This window comes from Scardinius erythrophthalmus, assembly GCF_964197995.2.
Source record: "Scardinius erythrophthalmus genome assembly, chromosome: 16".
In the NCBI taxonomy this organism is placed as follows: domain Eukaryota; kingdom Metazoa; phylum Chordata; class Actinopteri; order Cypriniformes; family Leuciscidae; genus Scardinius; species Scardinius erythrophthalmus.
The window spans coordinates 28,362,157-28,389,020 of record NC_138236.1 but is presented as its reverse complement, the minus strand read 5'-3'; the positions used below and the strand labels follow the sequence as shown (position 1 = coordinate 28,389,020).

Genomic DNA, 26,864 nt, shown 5'->3' with positions numbered 1-26,864 from the left:
TCTCCATTGTGGATGTGTTAAAGTGTCACTCCTTCATTTCTGTGTGTTTTCTGCATTGTAGGTTTTTTATTTTTATTTTGTTTTACCCATTTATCTCTGTTTGTGATTTTGTGGGGTTTGGGGTGGGAGTGGGGGTTGCCAGAAGGGGTAGTTCGCCCAGGGCACTATAAAAAGCTAGAACCGCCACTGGTCTGCAATGTTTTAAGATAAATTTATAAAATAAAAAGTGATATCAAAATTGTATCTTTTGATTATGTAATATGAGCTAAAACGTGTACTAGTAATATGTATAACCAAAAATTCCATAGTCCATTAAAAACTAATTTATGAAATGAAAATTCAAATTTCAGTTATGCAATTCAGGAATTGAATTGGAATTTAAATTGATTCAGTTCTGCACATAGCCTTTTTTCACATAGTGGAATAGGAGAATGAATTTCAAAATTTCAAAATTATGCTTTTAAATGTCTTTTGTTTTTTGCTTCTAGAAATTCACTAGTGTAAAACTTAATCAGAAGATGTCAGCAGCTGTTTTAGTTTAGTTTATGTCTTGAGTCCCTCCCTGTTAAACGTCTTATCAGCGCAGCTGTGTAATGGAGTGTAAACGTGGGGTCAGGGCCAGGGTAAAGCCCTCAGAACTCAGCCACACTCCAGGAGCAGGTCGTGACATTTCCAGCCAAATGTTATTGACTTGCTGTCCTCTGTTGAATTGCTGCCCTTTTAAATTCAGAATGCACTGCCTACAACACAATTCAGGATCCACTGCCTACAACAATACCTCATTTCTCTGTACAATGCACCTTCAATATTGTATACACCTTGTCATTTGCACTAAGCTAGTCTCTACTTTCTCTACTTTGCACTTATATTTATAGACAAATTGATATTTTCATGTATGTTTTTTAAACATGTTCTTAAATGTGTATTCATATAGCTCTTAAAGTGTCTCTCTTTATTTTATGCTCAGGGTATGTCAGTGGTGGGTTGTGGCCCATGTGTGGAGACCCGTCCCAGCACTCTTGGTCAGTCTCAGTCTGTGATGAACATCTCCAAGATGTCCCCGAAAGTGGAATTAAAGAAACGCAGAGCTCCAGCACCCCCATCAGCTTCCACACAGACTTTACCTCTGGCATCACAGGTTTGAGCAATGACACACACACCAATCATAACCACTGACAAATATTCACAGTCTAAATAATAATTCCTTGGAGTAGCTGTCATTTAAGTCTTTAGGTTTTTGCATAAAAGCTCCTGTGCACTGTACAAACCTCTGAATGTAGGCTATTCTCTGCTCTGTTAATATTGTAGCTTACAGGGATGTAAAACTTACCATACATAAGCAGTTACACAGTTTAACTGATTGCTATGAAAGCAAAACCACATTGAAATTGAACCACAAGAACCAGACTAACCAGCTCGAAGATGAATCACAAAGAAGCTGTCACATTACAAACTCTGAATTGCAGCAAAACAAATTAAATGAAAATCTGAAAAAAAGTATAGGTGTAATGCTGGCGAACTCAGAAATGAGTGAGAACAGGAGAGCAGGATTTGGTTCTTTCATATTATTAAAGATATGGAATAACCGAAATAAACAAAGGAACAGACACTAGGGAACTCCAGGAACAAATAAACGAAACAGAACTGAGCTCACCAACAAAACAAGACCTGGCAATGAACACAGGAAAAACTGAGGTTTATATATACACAGGTTATAGACTAACAAGGCACACCTGGACACAATCAGGGAATCAAGTGTATCATGGGTTCGATTCCCAGGGAAAGCAAGAACTGATAAGAATGTAAATGTGTACCTTGGAATGCAATGTAAGTTGCATTGGATAAAAGCATCTGCCAAATGCATAAATGTAAATGTAAATCTAAAAGTGGCACATCATTGAAAGTTCTAGAAAGTTTGTGATTCCGTGACATAATCAAAACAAAAATTACAATATTAATCTACTGACTTGTATTCATTAACCTGTTAACCGTTGCCAGAGCGCGGGCGCACTGAAGCGGTTTTATTTATATATAGTTCAAAGTTACTATCAGATTTAATGTTATACCTTGACAAACTATACATCATTAAAAAGATATAAGACTCAAGTTTCAGAATTTGACCACTATTGTATTCTGAGAAGCTTATAGCGACAGTTATTTCTTAATTTGTGTCAGGAGTTATGAAATGAAAAAATGAGTCGATGCCTTTAATATGAATTATGCGCGTCAGCCGCTTTCATTCATAAAAAAACTCCTGTGCTGTCGTCATGACAGCGATACACAAAACAACGTCCTTCTAGGCTTTAGCTCAAAAATGTGCAGATTTGGAGAAATATTGATATATTCTCATAGGTTTACATCAGATTTCTATAGACAGGAATAATATTTATTGAATTTATACCCAAATGCGTCGATGTAATCATTATGAGCGTTTGCATACTCTGTTAATGTGTTTTCAATTCATACCAATAGCCTGAGGGCGCCCTCGCCGCCCTGTGCACAGTATTAGAACATGAAGAAGTGCCAATCATGTGACAATCCAGGAAGCCTCGAACACACACACAGCTAACAACAGATCGCGCTGTAACATGGAGAAACAGTCGTTTTGAAGACAATAAACATGTTTGCTATGATATTTGAGTTACCTGTGTTTTTCAATCCATGCCAGGTATTTCCATAATAATAGATTATATTTATAATGTAATGCTAATCTATATAGAATCGTTGTGCAGAACAGTATTAGACATTCTCTGACAATAGTATATTTTCTGTCTGATTTTTTATCTGAAGCCAAATTAGATCACAGAAAATTATTTAAAATACTCGATTTGCTTTATAAAGTAAGTTTATAAGCACAAACATGGTTTTAATCTCATAAATTGTCGTGTATTGATGGTGTGCTAAGCTAACATGCTAGCTAGCCCTAGGTGCACCTGCCACCTAGAAGTTATATTTTTATTATTTTTTGAAAGCTTACTGAAATGTTTCTTTATTCAAGAAATGCATTAGATACAGTTTAAATTGTAAGGGTGAACTTTGAGAAAAGAAATTGGTGATTGAAAGTGAAACCATATAGATTGCTACAGGGCCAACTTCAATTTTATTTTCATGAGGATATTTCATAAAAAATAATTTCTAATAACTTAACAAAACTTTGAAGCTATTTATAACAATTTTTGTCATTATGACAATAATTAATTCTACATTTACAATAAACTGCCAGGTGTCAGCTTTCAAATGAGATCATACTTGTGCTTTTAGTACAAAGGGTTCATGAACTGTATCTGTTTCAGTTTGGGTATGTCATTTCTTGGGATTTTTCAAAAGTGGGGTTGCAGCTTAACAGGTTAAGTACAAGTATGAACAATATATTTGAAGTTTCATCCCTCTACGGACACACTGAAGCTCGAGTCAGCATTGTCTAGTGCATTTTTTATATAAGTCGGCAGACTTTTTACATTGAATGCAAGAACAATGCAAATGAAAAAAATGCAAATGATCTAACAGGAGTTAGATATAGACCAGGTACAGAAATTGAATTTAGTAATCAAATGTAAAACAACACTGTATAGTCTTCACTGTATACATTTAGATATCCTTATTACAAAAGTTATTCAGTCAACAGCAGGGTTTTTTTTTTTTTTGCAGTGTCTTTTGTTGTTTGATGAACATTAAAAACATCAGCAGGGATACTTTTGTCTCTTTAAGTCATCAATCATCTAATATATCTGTTGCACATGCGTTGTCTTTCTTGACAGTTTACATTCACTTAAAGTCCCATTTTAGTTAATAATTTTATTCCTTAAAACTCATCTTTGATCACCAAAATGACATTTAAATGTTTTTTTCATGTGAAAAAAACTTCTTCATGCCTTAAAATAGCTTGAATGTAACTCTACACCCTTGCTTCATTTAGTTTATGCAGACAAACAGCTTATAATGTGTTGCTAATATTACACAAACCATATTCCCATTTGCCAACTTAGGGCCATATTTTAATAAAAAAAGCGCATGGTCTAAAGCGCACGGCGCAAGTGCAGTTAGGGCGTGTCCGAATCCACTTTTGCTAGTTTAACGACGGGAAAAATGGTAGACGCGACCAGAGCATGGTCTAAAAGGGTTGCCCCTCTTAAAGGGGTCATCAGATGCCAAATTCACTTTTATATGGTGTTTGCATTTAAATGTGTCTTTGCAGTGTGTGGACACAACCACCATACGATGACAAAAATCCATTCTCTCCTTTTTATTTATCCTCAAAAAGCCTAAACTATCTCAATAATCAAGCCGTTTGGATTTTCTGAGCAATATGATGTCATATTGCTCATGTGCTGCCCACGACCACTGACGGACTATCCCATATTAGCATATTTCCGTCCTCAGCCATTTGTATACTGTCCACCAAGGCAGGTTGCCAAGGCAGCACTTTACATGTCTTGTGTTGACACCCCCCATGGAAGAGAGGGGTGGGGTGAGCAGTTGCTCATTTTCATTTAAAGAGACATGCACTGAAACAGGTCGCTGTGAACAGAGCTGTTTTTGAGGAGGCAAAAAGGGTGTTGTTTTACATAACCATTGAGGAATTTTAACCAAAGTATGTTACAAACTTTACATGAAAACCCTAAAGAATCATACCAACTTGTGGAAAATGGGCATCCAATGACCCCTTTAATGAGTAATGGGTGTGTTTTGGGCATAATGTGCAAAAAAACAATCAGAGTGTAATTTCCCATTCCCTTTGTAAGCCAGTTGCGCTCGCGCCATGACGGGATGCTATTTACATGGCGGAATTTGTAAGTGGAAAGACTGAACGCTTCTCCAGAGTGGAAACGGATCTGCTCATGTGCTAGGTTAAAGCGTACAAGCAGACCATCTATGGCACAAGCCGGATTCCACCATATCTTTATGTACACAATATTAATCTTTTACATTGCAATATTTGTATTTTTTCATATTTGTCTAGTTTGTGTACTGCTGCCCATCCCTCTGTATGTAAAAAGCAAAGTGTACGTGTGTTGTGGACCTGCCTATAGGCACACATTACTAATGCACTCTTTTAAATAACAAAAAAATATTGCAGTCTATTTCAGTTGCCTCAAAATAGCAATGCGCCTAAACACATCTCGTTTTCAGACCAGCACCATGGGCGCACAAATGGACCAAATGCATTTGCTATTTAAACAATGTGGCGAAGGACATGAAAAAGATAATTGCGTCGGGCTGAAACTACCAAAAAACACTTGCGCCACGTGTATGATAGGGCCCTAAGAATCAGGCAGCTGCCATCTTCAGAAACTTCTATGGTGTCTTGTTTATCAAGATTAACCAGCAGAATTAAATGGGCTTAGGTATTTAAAATCATTGTCTTGTTTATTTTTTTTTTTTGCCTCAAGCAAATAATAAATGTCCATCACATGTTCTCCCTCTGTAAACCTAAGATGAGGATTTTACAATGGGCTGCTTTAAGATTCTAGATAAGGTCATCTCACCCTTATCCTCTCATGACATCATCAGAGCCCTTTGTTAGCTAAGCTCATGAAAACAGTCTGCACATGAGGCAGAGACCTTAAACTACTTCTCTGGCAAGATGTCGGTCTGCAAAGTGCAAACCGATAGCTAGTGATTCTTAACTCTTAAATGACTAACTCGTCCAACAATGACAATGTTTTTCATCACCCTCATGTTGTTCTAAAATGTATCTTCCTTTCTTCCAGGGAAAACAAAAATAAGTTATTTTGTGCTGGTCAATGCAATTGCAATTACAACTTTTCAAAATACAGATGGTACCCAACCAGAATGCCTATTACCGCCGCGCCAGCTGCCGCGGCAAAATCACCGCGGCGAAAATAAACCAGCCGCATTTCAAAGTTGTTCCCGAAATGACCGCCAGGTGGCGCAAAGGGACATTGTGCAAAACAGCAGCAATTGCCGTATTTTAAAATGTAAGGGGGTTAAATATAAAACCCTAAGGCCCCGTTTACACGTACATGGTTATTTTGAAAAACGGAGACATTTCCCTTCGTTTGCGCCCTTCGTTTACACGCAAACGGAGGATTCGCCAATGAAACCGATTCTTTCTAAAAACTCCGGCCAGAGTGGAGATTTTGAAAATCTTCGTTTGCACGTTTGCATGTAAACAGAGAAAACCGGAGTTTTAGGTAGCGACGTCACAGAATGTGACTATTTTCGGGATTCTGATTGGCTAAGGTGGGCTTGAGCTTCTCGTTACACTGCCACCTACAGGTTTGGCATGCTCTTGACAGCATATACACAGGTTCGTGTGCACGATGTTATTTTTGAAAACGAAGAGGGGTGAAATGTCCGTTTATGAAAATAGCCACCTACGTGTAAACGTAGCCTAAGCCTAATAGGCATATTTTTCATATATATATAAATAGGCCTATTAGGCTACAACAGAATAGAACCAAAGATAGAATCAATTTTAGAACTGAAAAAATAGAATCAAAAGTTAAAAATAGAGACGATATTAGGAGCAATGACGCTGAATATTTTTACTATTCTATTGAGGAATTAGATAAATGAAGAGCTCTCTTCATTTATGCAATTGTATCGCTCTCGTGAGAGATACAATTGCATAGTAATTTATAGTGATTTCAAAAGCAGTCCTTGAAAAAAAAATACATGGAGTATGTGTGGCATAATTTTTGAGAGATCCTGGATCAATGCCCTTAATGTATATAGGCTAGGCTACTGCTTTAAAAAAAACGTCACAACGTATTTTGAGATTGTTTTGAATTAAACATTGAAGTTTAAAATGTAGTGTTTTGGCACACCAGGCCGAGTGGCGTTATGCATTGTTCAAAAATCAGGTTTTATTCTGGCATGTTGAATTGGCGTTAGAATTTTTTTTTAGATTTATTAGATTTAGATTTTAGATTTCGTTAGATTTATTTTTCTCATAACAGCTAAAATAACTTAATATATGCCTTGTCTTAATATGACCTACTTAATATAGGCAATAGGCATATAATAGCCTATATAATAAATTAGCAAAACTTGGCCACTAAATATTTAATTTTCAATTATTTTAATTATCACAATTAAAGTTTTAATTGTATTAAATCGAACAAGCGCAACAATCAGCATTTAATCAAATATTCTAAAAGATGTATTAATAATGTTATTTCAACATAATATCTCATTTTTTCGACATAATAACCTATGTGTGCGTGCAACAAGCAAGATGTGTATTTTATGCGTGCATTGATTTTTATCAATAAACTAGTGTTTTCTGACAGTGTCGACTGCAAAGATGAAGTTGACGATCGCCATATTTGTAGTGAACGCACCTAGAGAGAAATTCACATAAAGACATAATCAGAGAGTAGCCTTTTTCTTTTCGTTTTTAATTATTTTGTTTGAAGACATTTCAAGCTTTGTGTATTTGATGTATTTATCATGTCTGTGTGAGGCATATGCTGAGTTTCGTTAAGTTAGGAGGATGAGATGCGCTCCAGCTGACGTGCAATGCGTGACCGCGCGGGCGCCTCCATGATTAGTGTCTGTTATATTTGCTTCTCTTACTTATTAAATCCAGGCAAGGGTTGATGAAAAATTTATTAAAATTAAGATACAATTTATAGAAAACGAAATTCACTTTAAAGAAAGGTTTTCTACTAAACAAAACTTAATGAAGTGGTCAAAATCATGTCTGACCCACTCCATATCCATCTCTCGATATAATGCATCCTATCTTACTCGTGCTGTTCACTTTTCATATTCAACATAGATGGAAAAAAATAACATTAGAATATTTTAACAAATATGATACTATTATACAACAGTATATGCCTATAGACTCTATTTGTACAAATTGCTGCACATTAATTTAATTAAATGAAACCTTGTAACGAATTCACACTGTAGGGTAGACTGTGTACAGTTGAGACACCTTAAATAACTTGCGTTCGCAGCAAACACAAGTTGTGATTTTTGCTGTGCACTTGTCAGCTGAAGGAAATATACCAGACCTCTTGGAACTTTAATTGAATACATAGCGTTGGTAAAGCATACTGAAATTACATCCCTACAAATTTATTAGGCCCTACTGAAAATAACTGTATCGAATTTAAGCAAAGTAGCCTAAATGTTAAGACTGTAAGCCCTTTGCTTTTTAGTAGCCTATAAAGGACTCTTATAGCCGACTTTGTGTTACTTTAATTTGTAGAGGATTTTTTTAACTCAAACATTAACACTGAAATAAATGAAACTAAATGATTGTAAAATTTTTGGCACACCACGACGAGTGGCGCTATGCATTGTTCTAAAGCCAGGTTTTATTCTGGCATGTTGAATTAGTGTTCGACAAACGCGGCGGCGCGTTCATTTGAATGAAGAGCGCTTCTCGCTCGTGTGAGCGAACACACACTGGAACATTAGGCCATATCGCAACAAGTGAATCGTGGCCGAGTGGTTGAACTTACGTTACGATCATTTAGATGACACGAGTTCGAATCCCGAACTTACTAGGACTAATGATTTTTTTATATTAGCCTATTAATGCATTTTATAGTCTATTGTTGACGCAGAGAGATTTGTCTAGTTCTAAAACATAGTTTTTTTTTTTTGCTTATAGTCTATTTACAAAATAAAATCACCATGCATTTCCATTTTACACTAAGGAGCAAATATTATACAATGACATTACTTCTGTAGCCTATAATAATTCCAATGGTAATTTCAAAAGCAGTTCTGTTAAAAAAAAATATATATATATATATGACGTTTAAACGACAAACAATAAAATCAGAACCAGTATTCTGTTGCGTTCATAGTGGCAGTAATGCATCCACGGCTTTTCAAAATGTCACAAAGCGTCTTGAGATTGTTTTGAATGAAATATTGAAGTTTATAATTAAGTGTTTGGGCACACCACGACGAGTGGCACACTCTTTGTTTTGTTTTGCAAACTCAGCGAGCCTGTGGGGGGTTTGGAGAAGGCAATAGTTGCTTTATCGTGGGGGTGCAGGACAGAGGTGTTAATGTTCCATCTTTCATATGGAGAGTGTGGGAGCCAGCCTGTTGAGCAAGCAAAGGCAAAATTCTTTTAAGGATTAATCTCAAAATCTCCAAAAGTCCATAGCCTATGTGCAGTAGGCCCTATATCTTATTAAATTATATATTGTAGTTTTATTGATTGTATTTAAAGGTTTTCCACACACAATTTCAATTTAGCAGATACAGAGCTCTTTAATTCGCGACCATGCACCTTGTTTTAGGTGAATTCAGCAAGGAATGTTGTATCTTTGAAGGAACAAAAGCTATTTGTTACAGTTTTTTCTTTCGTGATTTGTGTGGATGACACACAGCGACATATACAGTATTATCAGCTGTATGGTGTTTTTTTTTACGCTGAAATGCTTAATTTCGAGAAAGACCCGCCGCGCGCAGTGAGGGAGACCAAACTTACTAAAAAAATATCCAGCGCCAGAGAGGCAAAGAAAAACGCCTGTTCTTAATTTATGTTGCTTTGAACTTTTTTCGTTTTACCGTTTTAATTTTTTAATTTAGCTGCAATTTCTTTGACAATAGAAATTTAAAATGTTGCAAGAATAAGATTCTGTGTTTCTTATTTTGCATCACAAAGGGAATAAAATCGCATCGATGCAACCCTGTTTAAATAAATAAACTTTCCCGACACTTTATTCATACCTTGAAATGTGCGATGGGTTTTCAAACTTAATTAATTTTCTTTTTCTTTTACATTTTCATTGTTTATTTTTTAATTGAAAGCAATACTGTACTGAAAGTATTTTTCTGATTTGTTCGATCTGTTTTGAAAAATGTCTTCCGTTGCTATGGCCGGTCAGTCATCTCAATCTCGTGAATGATTCACACACACACAAAAAAAATAATTTAGCAGATTAAAGACGAGCTTCATCATCTTCATTTTCTGGTGCAATCGGCTGACAGTCTTCCTTCATCAGATGTGTCGTCTTTGCAGCGGCTCAACTGGAAAGTAGCAAATTGATGTTGTAATGTACAATTGATAATTAAACAAGATGATTGACTTTAATAAACAGATGCATATTTTAAGCATCAAGAACGGAAAAACAAAAACACTGTCGGCTACACTGAGATTCGATCTCAGATCGTTTGAAGCTCCGAGAGGCTATTGTTATTGCATTGACCACAGAGCTATCGTCTGAATAGCCTAGGTAAACTATTTTCTCTGTTTTAATTATTTCTCTGTTTTAACTACTGTCTCGAAATTATGTGTCGAAAATTTTTTTAAAAAGTGTTTTTACAAGACCATGTGCTGTTTGTTTGTTTATTTATTTATTTATTATTATTATTATGCAGATGTTAATTCAGCCATTCTGTTGGATAAAAATTGTCCCTAATGTAAAATGGAAATTAATGGTAATTTTATTTTATAAATATAAAATATTTAAAATAGGCTATGAGAAAAAAAAAACAATAGGCTATGTAGCAATATTTTAGAACTATCAAATCTTTCTGCATTAATAATAAAAAAGTAGCCCATGTTTGTTCGGGATTTGAACGTTATAGCCTACCACTCGGCCACGAATTTGTTTTGTTTTATATTGTTTGAAATGTATTTTTACATATTTTGCTTTCGTTAATGTTAACCAATTCTGTTGTAGCATAATAGGCCTATATTTTTTCCCTAAAAGTTTGTTTTATTCTCTGCTTTGTTTGTTTATATTTTTACATATTCAATCAGTCTCATTTTTGTTCAAATAATGAAAAATGTTTTTTTTTTTTTTTTTTTATAAACAGATAGGAAACTTACCTTTTAAAATGCCGCAGTTGCTGCTGTGCGCGAACGACTTTGAAATTCGACTGGTTTATTTTTGCTGCGGCAGTAGGCTAATAGGCATTGTGGTTGATTATTTATTAAAGAATTCAAATGATAATCATAACAACATGTTAGCCTATTTAATTCTGAATATAACAAAGAATGCTTAAACTGACTAACATCGGGTAACTGCAAGTCCTGAAAATGTTTTAATTTTACGGTAAATTATTTTAATTTATTTCACTGTTATGTTTCAGTTAATAAATCTACAAACACATTAAAATAACACGAAGTAAGTAACCTATTGACATAGCCTTTCTAAATTATAGAAAAACTGGGCACACAATGTTAACGTGTGTCTACTTTGTTTAAATTTAATGAATTTGAATTCGTTTAACCACAATATTTATCTTGAATTTATCTGTGACCTCAGCTCAGATTACTGCCGCGGCAGATTACGTCATAAAGAGAATAAACTGACACTTTTGAAGTCTGTGATTACAGCGGCACTCAGCGGTAAAAGGCAGCAAATACACATCCCAATTTTGCCGCCGCGGGAACGGCGGCGGTAAAAGTCTCATTCTGGTTGGCCACCATCTGTAAAATAAAAACACCACAAATTCACCATAAAGTCAGGGCTCAATACTAAGCCTTGTCATGTGCTTGTCCTTCGGGCTAGTAAATAGGTAATTTACTTGTCCAAGTAAAAAAAGTTGCTTGTCTGGAAAAAAAATATTCTCATCAGTGTTCTATCAGCACTGACATATTTAAATCTGCATATTTGTGAAATTTACCCCAAGGGTAATTTTTTATTATTTTTTTACCTTTATAAAGGGCATTTTTCCCTGATCTTATTAAATATATGGTTCATCTTTCAATTTAAATTCTAAAATTTGATCAATAAATTTACTTACAACATTAACCCTCTGGGGTCTGGGCTGTTTTTGGGGCCCTTGAGATGTTCTGACATGCCCTGACATTTGTGCTTTTTTCAGTTACTTATAAACATATTAATGGCAAAGGTGTAAATTCACTCTATAAAGCACAAACAGGGCTACCATAATATGTGAGCCACGGGTATGTACATGTTTTCATTTTTGAGAGAATAATGTTTATGCATGGTTATTGAAAAAACTAAAAACTAAAATTTCTGAAATAAGGCCACAAAACACATAGTAAATATGTCAATAAGACTTTTGACTAATGGATGTCCTCGCCTAGAGTCCTTTCTTTAAAATTATGTGAAAATAGTCTTGCTTTATCGTTCACATAAAACCACACATTGATATAAATTGATGTAAAACAGGTTTTGCTTGGAAAGCCAATATGCGAGGGGGTGTGAACGAGGAGTGGTTTACACCTTAGAATACAATGTCCCACCCACTCTGCATAATGACTCTGCATAATTAGCCATTCATTCAGGTGTGACACTGACTGAGCCACAATGCAAGGACAAAAGATATATTTAGAAGAAGACTGACCATTTGACCATTTAAGATTTTGCTTACATATATCTTGTAAATATGTTTTGCTATTTTATTAAAAACTTAGATTAGATTAAAAACTTAGATTAAAACTAGAAATTGCTAAACAAAAGCTTATTTGACGTGGCAGTATTCTACAGTAAAAACTGTACGCAAATCGAGTCAACAAGATGTTGTCTTTCATATTTCGCCTGACTGTAACGTTGTTTTCATGAAATATTAGGGCATATTGTTAATTTGCAGTTTAATGCGTTGCTTATACAAATAGCCTTCATTTTATTTCAACATATTTCAGTCGATTTTTACTCATCTCAGTATAGCAATACAGTTTGCTAAAACATCATCATTCATTCACACACGCAATTTAAATTTAAACTGTCTTTGCCAGCTGTGGTAAACAGCGCGCATCTCTGCCGTTCATTCATTCATAAACAGAAACCCACGTGAAGAAATTTGTGAAGGAAAAAAACTTACTAGTATTCCTCAGCTCGCTCCTCGATATACCCGCACTTCTGAGGGACATTTTCCATTATTATTATTATTCCTCACAGCGCTGCAAGACGGTGTAAACAAGTAATGATCTGAATAAACTTGTGTGTTTTCTCGAGCTGATATGAGGGCATTCACAGGATTGCGTGGATTGCCTCAGCCATTTGCGTTTGAATAGCGCACGCTCTCCGTGGGCGGAGTCACATTACATCTGAATCAGCTGTAATTAGGTCGACTGGAATCGCTCTCTTTTAATACAGATTTCACAAGATGAGAATATTTGTTTTTTATATAAATTACTTCATTTAAAAGGAGAGAATTCAAGCTTCATGCCTGTGTGTCTGTATGCCTGTTTGACTGAGTATTCGTTGAGCTACAGTTCATTTTCGGACGCGTTTCAGAATGGACTTTACTGGCAGAGAGAAGGCAGAACTCGCTTCGTGTTTATTTTTCTTTATTTGTCAAAAAGCACAACACTTTGTTTTTATTGTGAGTATACACAAAAATAATACACATTTAACAGAATCGATTGATGTATGAAACTCCTATGGAAAATCAAAGTCAACAGAGTATTTATGAGTTTCTTTTACACTGATAAAAAAAAAAGCGAGCTGGTATCGCCGGCGATACCGTCGACCTCAGGGGGTTAAAGGGATACTTAAGCATTTAGCATTAAGCTTTGTATCAGTAGAAAACCCGTAGTATTTTTGATTTACCGTGCTTCCCTCCCTCATATCCCAGAGACGAGAGATTTATGTATTTTTTGTCTGGAAAAAATCCTCCGATGACGCAAAAATCATAATTTTGCGTCATCGGAGGATTTTTTGGCTAGAGGCTAGAAACTACAGTCAGTAGTAGGGGCTGTCCCGCACGTTTTCAACCCGCCCATAGGGGGTAGGATCTCACTCACATAATGTACAAATAGTGTCAACCATCTTTTTTTGGAAGCTAAGCTAACAGGCTCTTGTTCTGTGGAGAAAGCTGAGTAGTAGGGGTTACCATCCTCTTTTTCCCAGACATGACTGTAGAACGCAAAATCCAAATCCCAGACATTTTGGGCGATCTCGAAATCCCGGGCAGACTCGTCGCGGTTGTTGTCTTTCATCCACATGAGCCAAAAATACATTTTCTGGCTTTTCTCAGTCTAGAAGGCTCCAAATTCTAAAACAATTTCACATTTCTACTACATAAATGACCCATTTTAAATACACATTCATCTTTCCAGAGGTGAAGTATCCCTTTAAGACACTATAGGTGTTAAGGTAAGCAGACTTAGGAGAAGAAGAAGGATGGTGACAGGGTGTTTATTTACGATATAAAGGTGCAGTGAGGAGGTAAGCAAGTAAGTGAGAGTCCAAAGGGTGAACTTGAGGGAGACGCTGGAGACAGGGATATAGTCTGCTGTGATGAAAAACGAGACCAGACAGTGAGCTGGGGTGAATAGTGTGTATAAGTAGAGGCAGTGATGAGGGTGATGTTGAGGTGCAGGTGTGAGTGATTGGAAATGTGCAGCTGGGGACCAGGATGGATGCTGGAAAGTGTAGTGAAGAGGATGGTCACTAGGCTGATCTGTGACAGAAGCCCCCCCTCCCAGAAGACGCCCTGGAGGCTGACAAGGGCGTGGCTTATATGGAGCAGGAAGCCTCCAGGGCGGTGCTGGTTCAGGCGGCCAGGGCGGAGCCGGCAGCTCAGGAGACCCGGATGGAGCAGGCAGTTCGGGAGACCCCCAAATTCTATGCGATTCGATTAATGATTCGAGTCTGCATTTGTAAATGCATTTATAGGTTTATTTAAATGCTTCCCCCAATGTGTCTTAATCAGGGTCCAAAGCGACACAGCGACCTTCAGGGGGTCAGAGGTTGGGGGCAAAAACAAACAAACTTTTTTCCATTGTTTATTTTAGTTCATGTTAGTTCTTAATCTTGCTAAACTTTATTTTAACAGCCTTTAAAAATTTACATAAGCCAAAATTTTAAAAATGCTTTAAAAGTATTGTTAGTTCATGTCAACTATTGTGTAGGTTAGTGTTAATGGCTACATAACCTTATTAAAGTGTTCCAGGTACATTACACATACAATGCTTCCATGGTGAGACTACCCTAGAATATCATTCACTTTCCCAACTAATGCTAAACTAACTTTTCTTCATGGAATAGTTCTCTTTACTCTGACTTTTCTTTTATGATGATTCTGAAAGAAAACGTGCTGGGTGTCTACTGTTGCTATAGCAACAAACGTAACTTTAATGCGCATCTGATTGATGTATATATATATATAACGCACACTCTTATTTCAGTGTTGTTAATGTTGTAGTTATTTGTGTAGCAGTTTCCTTCGTACATTCAGTTTTACAACATTAAGTTAAATTTCCTTTATCATTCATTGGAACTGTGCATATGCATTTTAGACACTTACATTATGCGTCTGCTCCATTCATGCAATAAAGGTGTGCCTTTGAATAAACGCTCGGGTAATGTCACTGGTATGACCCCTTTCTGTAAAACTACAGTATTTTATCTTATAGAAAGTAACGGTGAAGTTTCCATGCAACAAGAGCGTTTTATTTCTGCAGTAGTGACCATGCAATGACTTGGCGGCTTTATCAATGGTCATTATCAATCATGGCGCACAACATCTCCATTAATTTGCGTATGTAGTAATTTTAATGTTTATATATATTTTAAATCAGTAAATTGATATGGAATCACAATTAAATAATTCTTAGCCTTTAAAATTGATTATTGACCGAAATCAGTGATTTACGATTCAAAAATACATGTCTCAAGATCGATGCATATGCATCGTCAGGATTTGTAATTGATGCATCGAGAAAATGAGTGCATCGTTACACCCCTACTACTTAGCAGTCAGATGTCCATATGAACTAGGGATGGGCATTCGATTAAATTTTCTTAGTCGATCGTCGGGAGAATTAACGATCGACTATCGATTGATCATTAATATTTTTATATTGAAATTAATTATTTCTTTAACTTTTTATAAATTAAAAATGCAATGTAAATACAAAAATACAGTTTGTTTGTCCTCGATGAGATCTTTATTACAAGAAGATCAACTTGTGGCAGTGAAACTGGACGTTCGGTGACGTTAGACTTGAAGATGCCCTGCGGTGCTCTAAAACAGCGGAACCTGCAGCTGCGAGCCGGCGTTCTTGAACAGAGACCCATGGCCACTTCATCCGTTTTCTGTGATCGGATAGCTATCCGTGAAAAGACCAAATGTAAATGCCCTCCGAAACGCATTCGAGACGGATTTAAACCCGATCGCTCAAACCACTTCAGGAGGAGATCTGAGACGCATTCCAGACGAAACTGGACAAGTGTAAATGCATCTGGTTGTTGAAATCACTATGTAAATTTGACTTATCCCAAAAATGCTAAGAAATAAACATGTGAGAGCGTTTTATAGGCCTAGGCTATATGTCATGTTATAGCCAGATATGACGACGCTACTGCAACACGCATCACCACAGATGAGCATCTATTCATCAAGCCAACGTGCAAACTATCGCAAATTAAAGTGAAAGTAATTCATCAACACACAATCATCTTCATTAAAAGTAAAGAACCGAAATGATCTTACCAGGGCTGTTGCCGCAATATCTTGTTGCCGTCTTTGATTTAGAAATTTCCGCTGATGATCAATAAAATGCAGCTCATATCAGTTGCTTTCGGACGTGCAACAATGCATGTAGTGCGGGAATTCAAGATCGGATTTATATCCGTTTTGCAAAAACACATTTATGTGACCAGGTGTAAATGGAATCGTTTTGATAAATCAGATAGCTATCCGATCTGAGAAAACGCATGAAGTTCCCATAGAACTTCTGCACCAGTCCACTGATTTCTGTTGAGAAAGATAAGCATGTTGACATGATCTGGGATCAGATGCGACCGCAACGTGGTGACAGCCAGTCCAGCCGCCGAAAACACCCGCTCTGAGGGGAATGACGTTGCCGGGATGCACAGGTAGCCTACCTCCGCGCTAAAATGAATTCCATTGCTTCAAGACTCACACTACGCAACGCAACCTGCATGATTAATCGATAACAAATAGACGTGATCGACGAAATTCTTAACGATCAATTATCGATCGTCGATTAATCATGCCCATCCCTAATATGAACAAAGGCACAGATGCCTCAATCATATCAAGAATGAGGCAGTTGTTTATGAATGGGTCATTTATAACCGCTTCAGAATGCTGAATCATTCAGTAATGAAACACGGCAGTGAGTGTTGAAAGTGTTGTGAGATGCACTATGGTTCTGCTGTGATCTTTGTTCGAAACAGTTAATATTGCATCTAAAATGTAAGTGACTTAATATTAACTACTTGTTTGAACTGTTGTATGAAATCAGTGTCACATTTTCAATTGTGATGGTATTCAGGAAAATAGCACTCTTGGTCGTGGGATGTTGCTTAACTGTGTCATCTGTTATAAATATAAAAACGAGAGGAGATATATTATGTAATTTTATCCAGTATCAATCGCCACTTACATTTAATGTAATAAAATCAGAATCATTCTCTCGTTTGTGATTCCCCAGTTATTTTTTGTAATTGCCGTTTTAATCAGGCTACTTGTTCGGTCGCACAAGTAAAATTCTCTTTCACTTGCCCCTTCAAAAAATCCACTTTTCACCCAGACAAGCAGACAAGCGTTAATGTAAATAAAGTTTGTGGTACATACAGCTCTTGCACAAGTCTTCTTAAGCGATGCAATAGCTTTGTTTCAGACTCACTGACTCCATTATCCAGTAGCAGCCATTGGCGAATTAAGACTGCAGGATGTTACTTTGTGGTTGTTAAAGTGTTTGTTGTGGTTTTAGCTCATTTCTTTGAGGTTGTTCTGGATAGTTGCTTAGTAGATAATCAAAAAATACCTATAACTAAATTCTATGGGAACTTGAGCTTCTAACAGCAGCTGCAGTGACACAATGCTTTTACCATTTTGTAGATGTTGTGGCTTATTTCCATTGTTAATTCTTGAATATATTTACCATTACAGTGACTAGAACTTAAGTTGACCTGTAGAACAGTTACGCTATAATGATCTACCTATCATAGGGTTTTTCAATGGCTAATGTTGACATCTAGAGAAAACAATATAAAATACTCATATTTGCTATACATAACTTTTGAGCAAATTAAATTGCTTTTAAAACTTGTGAAGTAAAAAGATTGATTTGTGTCTTTTTCTTTTTAGCTCCTTTTCAGTCTGTGAAGGAGAGCTTGCAGATGATAAATTAGTCATTGGCCTTTCAATTTGAGTAGACTTACTACATATAAAAAAAAATTAATAAAAAAAAGATTATTCAGTTGTAGAAAATAGTTAGCATGTACTTTTATTGGAATATGTCCCTTGCATGAGGATGGAGGAGGTCTGTTTACAAATAAAAGGTGATCGCAGTCATTGATACCTTCTGGCTATTGTCACACCCTTTGGATTATTCTTCATAGACAACTGTATGTTGCAGTTACACACTGGAGAAATCTAGAAAGGCCACAAAGTGGTTTATTTTTTCCACATCCCTCCTCCTTCCCAAACAGATCTGACTGTGGCCCTGTAACTCTGACTGACACGCTGGTCTCTTAGATGTGTTTTCTTGGCTTTTCTCAGTGGTGGCTGGATTTATGACTGATTAGGAAACACTGTGGAGATCTAAATGTAAACCTGGAATAGGGCAATAAAAATAAACGGTCACAACAAAGAATTGTGGCACTTACGCGAGACCACACGGTTTACTGCACAACTCTCTTTTTCTATGTTTGTAAGGAGGGAGACATTGTGTTTTGTGTGAATGACTCATTTTGCCAAAGCAAACCTCTTTATGGATGTTTGTTTAGGTTTACTTTGAGGATTAAGTGTATGTTTAGTGTAGGAATACTTGTTCTCTGCATCTTAGTTTAGATTAGATTAATTCTCAGTATTAACTAACTATTTACTATGACTTTTGCCCCAAAAAACTCCTAATCACGGCTTGTTAATAGTTAGTAAAGTAGTTGTTAAGTTTAGGTATTGGATAGGAAACCTCTTTCTTCTCCCCTGGATGGTGGTGCTAGGATGTTGCAATGCAATACGTTTTCGGTGTGGGCAGGTAACCCTGAATAACTGAATAACGTTGCAGAAATAGAAACCAAGTGACCATCAAAAGGACAATCTAAAAGATGAAAATGTAAAATGCAAAAAGGTTTGTGTGAGGGAAATATTTAGGAGTAAGAGATTAAAATACCATTAGCTCAGTATAAAAACAATAAAAGTCAGTAGATTGAAAACAAACGTGTGTGTGTGTGTGTGTGTGTGTGTGTGTGTGTGTGTGTGTGTGTGTGTGTGTGTGTGTGGTCCCACCATGAAAACAGGTTAAATGAAATATTCCAGCTCATGACCAGGATACAGGCCAGAGTAATTAAATAGTTCAGGGTTTAGCAGACCTCTCAAAATTCATCAAAGGCCCCACATTCCTCAGGATTAAGAGGGGAGGGACCTGGGGTTTGATATTCAGTATCTAAATATATAACTTAATAATTAACAAATGTATGTGAGAGGCCATGGAAAGATGGAGAGAGAGATTACAGGAGACTGTGTGGAATATTACCACAGGTTTATTTGCTACAAAAGTAATAACAAAATATTAAATTCATAAATTTAGTGACAGCACTATATATATATATATATATATATATATATATATATATATATATATATATATATATATATATATATATATATATATGAGGTTATATATGAGCTTTGGGTGTGTGCGCAGCACAGAAAACAGTGTGTGAGTCCCGAATTGAGTTCTGTTTCATGTCTTCTTGCGTTTGAATGGTTTAAAATCATTAAAATGCACACCGGAATTAATACGATTTTTAAGATTCACAAGAATTAATAAGATAAATAACCGAAATGCGCGTATCTTATCAAATCCACGGTTCTTGGAAATTTTGGAACCGGTTCTCAATACCCAACCTTACTAAAGACTGGAGTAATTGCAACTGAAAATTGTGTTTTTATGCAAGCTAAAATTTTCCAATTTAACAATTGCTTTTCTTTATGTAGCCTTAGGTAGCTTAACCTGTGTTTTTAATTATAGCAATCACAAACTGTTGGTACAGATTCATCCTCGAGTAACAACCAGAGTAAATGAAGACTGCTATGTTCATTCTTCTATAGCGCTTTTATGTTTTTAATCAGACATCGAGGAAGGGGAACAGGATTATTTTGGGTGATAGAGAATCTTGCACAATACCAGTGTGAAGTTCCATGCTGGCTAGTGTTGGTCTAGCTGGTGAAACAGCATGATGCTCTTCATATAAACTGTTGAAGATAGTGAAGCTGATCAACCAGCATAGTCTGGTGCATTTAGTTAAGCAGGGAAATCTTGCTGGCTAAGCTAGTTAAAGACATGCGTTTCCCAAAAATCTAAGGTCTTTTTCTGAAAAACCCTGATTGTGATTGCATACATGCATGTGCATGAATGAATAAGAACAACCTAGAGCACGCTGTGTTGCTGTGTGTTTGCCATTCTGAGCACAATGTAGGGGAAAGGTGAAGTAGTGCTCAGTGTTACGGAGGGAGCAGGAAGATGAATGATCAGCCAGCCTGCTGTGAAATGTAACCCAACTGCTCTGTGTGAGTGCGGTTAGACCCTGGCCTTCATAGCCTGTAATTAAGCACTCCTTCCATCCCTTCTCTCATCCGCTTTACATAAAAACTTTAACATGCCGGAGGAGTGAAATCATACATTGTGCTGCTCGGTTGTAGATTAAAGGTCAAAGGTTAAGTGTGTGTGCACACACAGATTAAGAGCCCCATGAGGATTCATGTATTATGTACATACATCATGCAACATATGATGGCTTAGACATGATTTTTATTTAACTAGGCCTACAGTGATTCTGTGTACTTTTTGAAAACTTTTCTGCATTTATACTGAATTGAAAATGAATTGAAATATAGTTTAAATTGTCTTTGACTCCAGCAACTATGCAACTATGCAGAACTGATTTGAAAATTCCTTTTTTGCTCTTTAATCTAAAGAACATCAAAGGTTTATATTTACAAAGCAATTTTGCTGCGTTGACCACTGCATTTGCAAGCTGCAACTGAAGTGATTGACAGCTTGTCATTAAAGTAGCGCTCTTTGCTCACTTTTGGTATATATAAACTAGGAGTTGGTGAAAAGACCAAAATCTTATATAATGATAAGATTTTTTTTTCACAATAACAATATATATCACGATATGTTTTTTTTTTTGCTTTAAAGGGCACCTATTATGTAGCCTGGCAATACCAAACTCTGCTACTTCGCTTTGCTTCGTAGACAGAGTCTGGAAGGGCATAATTGAAAAGCGTTTTCTTTCTCGTGGGGGGGGGGGCGCTTGTCTGAAGTTTAAAATCATTGGTTACCCGTAAGCCAATCACATAACGTTTGGTTATGTCGTGTGTTATGCGCCGGCTCAGCCGCATCTAACTCCCACTGTAAACATGTATGATGCGAAAACAAAACCATTGAGCAAAATACCGGAGTGAACATGGCTGTGAACGACTTTTGCAGATTATGTGAAGTAAATCTACGCATCCACGGTACAATCAGCGTCTCCGTCACGGCTCTCAGCCCGCCCTCTGTTCGTTGATTGGCCGGCTGTTTTGTGGCCGGAGGAAAACGTGGAGCAAGGTCGCTATCTCAGACTGAGTTGAACTGAAATTGAGCGGAAGTACGAAGTCTGACAGTGTCAGGCTACCTATTATGCACCTTTTCACAAGATGTAAAAAAAGTCTCGGATGTCCCCAGAGTATGTATGTGAAGTTTTAGCTCAAAATACCCAACAGATAATTTTTTACAGCATGTTTAAATTGTCACTTTTTGGGGCTGAGAAAAACGCTCCGTTTTAGTGTGTGTCTCTTTAAATGCAAATGAGCTGCTGCTGCCAGCACAAAGGGCAGAGCCTCACAAGCTCCTCTCAGTAGCGGTGTTCATTTCGACCCAGAGTCGGACAATTATGCCCACAGAGCCAAAGAATATGCTGTATGGAGATAGAACAGGTCTAGTTTAGTTCAATTACGGTTATAACTAATTTGTCATCTGATTTTATCCACTATTAATACACAGGGATGTGATTTTTCCGGATTAATCCGGAATTCCGGATTTTCCGACCTGAAAATGTGACCTACGTGAATCATGCAGATCTGTAATAAAAAAAAAAAAGAGGGGGGCGGGGGGGGGGGTAATCTCACAGCCGTCACCATGGTAACCCGGGACGGAACCACAATCGCCGCGAATCGCGGCCACACCGGGCGGCACGTCAACATGGTTACAGATGGCAGAGAGATGCAATCTTTCCCCGCCCAGCGAGTGCTTGAAGTGCGTCAGAAACAGAGCGCGCGCGCGATCAGTTGTTGGTAATTTGTTGTGTAGCGTGCGCGACGCCGCATCCAATGTAGACAGCATTGCTTTTTTTGAGGGCGCTTAACACACAGGCTCGTAGAAACGGGCCTGGACGCGGTGGAAGTTTCCTGATTGTGACGGATGGCCGAATATACATGACACATTATAAATGAGCATTATAGTCTGCGATAGATACAGTGCCAAAAAGAAGAGGATAAAAGGGGATAAAGACAGAGGTAAAGTGATGTAGTCAATGAACAGTTTATCTAATTGCATAGGAGTAAGATACTATAATTTCATGGCAGTTATTTTTACCTTAAACTTAAGTTGTTCTGAGTTCTCCAGACTGTGTGATTTTGTTACAATCATGTCAGTTTTAAGACAGTTTTTTTATTATCACTTTTTTATTAATGTTTTACTCTACAGTTGTGCAGTTTTGGGGGGAATACAGTACATGCCAAAAGTTTGGAAACATTACTATTTTTAATGTTTTTGAAAGAAGTTTCTTCTGCTCATCAAGCCTGCATTTATTTGATCAAAAATACAGATTTTTTTTTAATATTGTGATATATTATTACAATTTAAAATAATTGGTTTTCAATTTATTATACTTTTACTTAGGACTGGAGTAATGATCCTGAAAATTCAGCTTTGCATCACAGAAAAAAAAATGATAATTTAAAGTATAGTCTAAAAAATTGAAAACCAATTATTTTAAATTATTTTAAATTGTTGATGGCGCACTGTTGATGGCGTGGATTAGACACTTGGCTTTGATTTCCACTGCGACACATCCACCAAATAAGTTGTCAGTTGTCTACTGTACAAAAAAAGTTGCATGTTGCACAACTAGCTGTAAAATAAATTAAAATATATTTTTTTGTTCAAATAAGTTGTTATGGGTCCTGCTTTACTATCCATATAGATCCGCCACCAGTTTGATCGGCGGGGCGGGAGGTTGGGGTTGGGGTTGGGGTTGGGGTTGGGGCGGGGGTTGGGGGGGGGGTCTTAGTATATTTTCCTGCTTTTTTGTCCTTAGCCAATCACATGCCTGAATACAAGCCTGCTGTAGTGGACCCCGTCTGAATGATGGCCACAAATATGCTGATGAGTTTAATGAAGTTTATTGTACATCACACAAAAGATGAAGCGTCAGTTTTACTCCAGACAATCACTGTAAGAGCTGAGTAAACAGTATAAGAAGTGCGCATTAAAGTCTTATCCATAAACTCTCTCTCTCTCTCTTTCATTATCATCAACATACACAGCGAATTACACAAAACACTCGTTAAATAACTAACAGTAAACAAATATATCACACCTTTTCAGGGGGTGCTAAATAAACGGGTAAACTTTATATCCGTAAAATGACTCAGATGAACTGTAATAAAGTGCGCGCTCTCCCTTTCATCATTGCAGTGACCAGTATCGATCTGGAGACTATAAGCTGGATCACAAACTGTTGGTACAGATCCATCCTCGAGTAACAACGAGAGTAAATGAAGACTGCTATGTTCATTCTTACATCTTATAACAAAACACCTCAATCACTTCGGAGACATTCTTGTCTACAGCTGTTCCGGTGTTGTGTCGAATTTCGAGCCCCGCCAAATTATTACCCCCCTAGCATTGGTAGGTTTAGAATTAGTTGTGGGGGAGGAGTTAGGATTGGGGTGGGGTTAGGATTAGGCAATCAGGTACTGACTTCAATGAGGGGGGTAATAATTTGGCAGGGGGTCGAAATTCGGCACAACACCGGCATCGAAACAATGGCAGACTGTGTACAGCTCACTCAGGGTGAGTCTACGCTAAAACGGCAGTGTCCGTCAACAGTCGTGAGAGTGGCTTGTGCAAATCTATGTCACTTTGCCCCAAATCTGAGAACGGCTTGTTCTGAGACACTGCATATTAATTATGGGGATTTATAAAAAAAGCACTGGGTGGATTTTTATCATTATAGGGTGGTTGTGACACACTGCCAACACACATTTATGTTCAAACACCATGTAAAAGTGAATTTTGCATAATAGGTGTCCTTTAAATAAGGTTCTTAGGATACAAGTAAAGAACAAAGACACTTAATTACAAGCATATAGGAAAACAAACCACAATAGAAAAGACAAATTAAATTGTGAGTGCTAGCGATAGCGATTTAGATTAAAACTAGCGTTGTCAGATCAATGTGACAGACAATATTAGATAATATCAGATATATAATGCTGATTAAATGATATTAACTAATATAAATGGCAGGCAAGAAAGATCATAGAGTTTTAAAACAAAGCTATACAGAGCTACAAACGCAATTCACTCAGGCAGACAGGAAACCGCTGTGCAACAGTGAAAACGGGCCGTCCGGAAACAACTGTAAACAATGAGTGTTCTGTCCGGAAACAATGTGTGTTCACAAGAGGTCACTTGTTCTAAAGCATTTATTAATCTTAGTTCATGTTTATAATTTACTACTGTGTTCTGTCACATATGCTACTGAGGTTCACCAAAGCATTGTTGGGTTCACAGAACAAGCATCAATTGAACTGCTGCAATTGATTTGAAGTAGCGGAACATGAATATTTAAGTGGAGCAAAAGGGAGGCAATTGTTAAACAAATGCTAAAACAGTCAATGTTGACCCATTTCTTTTGTCCTCAACATACAGAGTGTGAATGTCATATAGTTCAATGTTTTTCTCACCCCTGACCCACATTTGTGCATGCATGTACCCAGGAACATTCCTCCTAGGCTTGTTCATTTCCAACATACTGTAGCTTGTTTTTGATTTCTTGGTTCATACATGGAAGTGTACTGAAATACGCTCAATGCACGAACGCTGCTGACGTATTTCCTGTAGAATCTCAGCCAGCGTCTTTACTTCCGCATAGTGCGTTCTATAGCAAAATGTACTAGCGGCAAAACTTTAATCAAATGAATTTTCTCAGAAACGGAGACAACGATTTTAGAAACCGATTCGCTAGTTGGATTTCGCATGATATGAGAGAATACTCACCCTCAAAGTTGTCAGTGTAGCTCAAAATATATAATTTAAAGCCCTTCTCTTTCTTACCCCTTTCTTGCCCTTCTCTCTTAGGTGTGACAGCTAACTGCCTCACAATATTGTTAACATCATTCATGTTAACTGCTGGAAGTTCTTGTAAACAGTGAGTGTAATTTGCCATTATCTCCACCTAATGCAAAAACGGCTTACGACGCAGCACCGGATGTAACTGGGCGGGCTGAGACAAAACGCGAAAGCGATCATGCATAGAGCCTATTGAGTCTTTTAGGCTGACTGCTGGTGTCTCGACATGCCAAAGCAAGCTAAATTATATTCAGTACAGCACTTTTGTTTTTACAGAAATTACGATGTTTGCAGCTATTTGATTCTTAAATACTAGTGTGAATTTTTGTATTTCCTTACCAACTTGTAGCACTCTATAAAGCTGTGCTTACCAATCAATACAATGCAAGCATATTTAAAAAAAAAGGCAGAAAATTTCCCCTTTCAAAGGGAGAGTGGCTTCTTTTTACTATCTATAATGTTTTGTCTTTAAAAATCGAGTTTATTTTATTTGTTTTTCCCATTCTGACCATGTTCCGAATTTGCCAGAAATCTGATTACATCTGCGCTGCAGGGCTGTGATTCACCCTTCATGATATTGATTTACATCATTGAGCTGATAGGAACTTGTTGTACTGATGTCATGTTTTAAGTTAAAACTCTGTTCAATCTTGATGTGATCTAAAATTGACCCCAAAGGAACTTTACATCCTTCTATTATATCTATTCCTTCTCTGGGCAAGTTGCTTGTCTTTTGTTTACTTTCAGTTTACATTTGCAACTCATGAAGCATTTTTGCCTTCTATATTAGTGGGGCTTGTTAATGGAAGCTTCACTGTTGCTATTGTCTATACTGGTTTGGGATTTTGTTGAAGAATATTGTGTTTTATTACTGATCAGAGTAATAGTAATAGTGTTTTAGTAAATGTTCAGACTTGGAGGGACTCAAGTCATATACAGAGTAGGGCTGTGCAATTAATTGAATTTCGATTTCGATTTCGGCTCCCAACGATCACCAAAATAGTACAATCGAGTAAAAACGATTATTTTGCTATATTCTGTTTTGAAAAAACGCTCTAATTTTGTCTTGTGTTCTGAATGACGCGCACACGCGCACATCCGACCATCCGCCCCTCCCGATGCTTGAATGTTTAAACTGATAAGACTTAAAAAGAAGTGAAAATTATAAACTGTTGTTACGATGCAATACTGGCCCGATTGTGCAAGTGACAATTCCTCCATATCCCGGCTCCTAAAAGCGAGAGTGTAGTTTTGACGCTTGCCTTGTCCAACCCATTTAGAGAGACGGAGAATGAGAAGACGCAGCACCGCTGAACACGGTTTCACGGTTTGTGAAATTGCGTCTTGGAGAAAGTTTTAAAATGATTGATTTGATTTTATAATCTGTGTGGATTCATTTAGGCTACTCATACAATCTACATACTAAAGTGAATCAATGTTTGTGGGGCAATTTCCCGCATTATAAGTGGTAGACCTGCGGGAATTATTATGACCGGCGCTAGCATAGCTAGCGAAAGCGGTCATATAGGGATTGTCAAAGGTTTTTTTTTTGTTTTTTTTTTGTCATCTACTAAATTTTTCGTCAACGATACCAGGGACACCGAAACACCGGGGAACATGA

The 26,864-nt window shown here is 37.1% G+C and overlaps 1 protein-coding gene across 1 annotated transcript in view; it reads left to right on the top strand.

Moving 5' to 3' along the window:
• The window catches only part of cobl (cordon-bleu WH2 repeat protein), a 155,772-nt gene that overhangs the window by 71,032 nt on the left and 57,876 nt on the right, over positions 1-26,864 (top strand). The window contains exon 7 of the mRNA XM_081388427.1: positions 968-1,138. Coding sequence (XP_081244553.1) covers positions 968-1,138 — 171 coding nt within the window. The remainder of the gene's footprint in view (positions 1-967; positions 1,139-26,864) is intronic.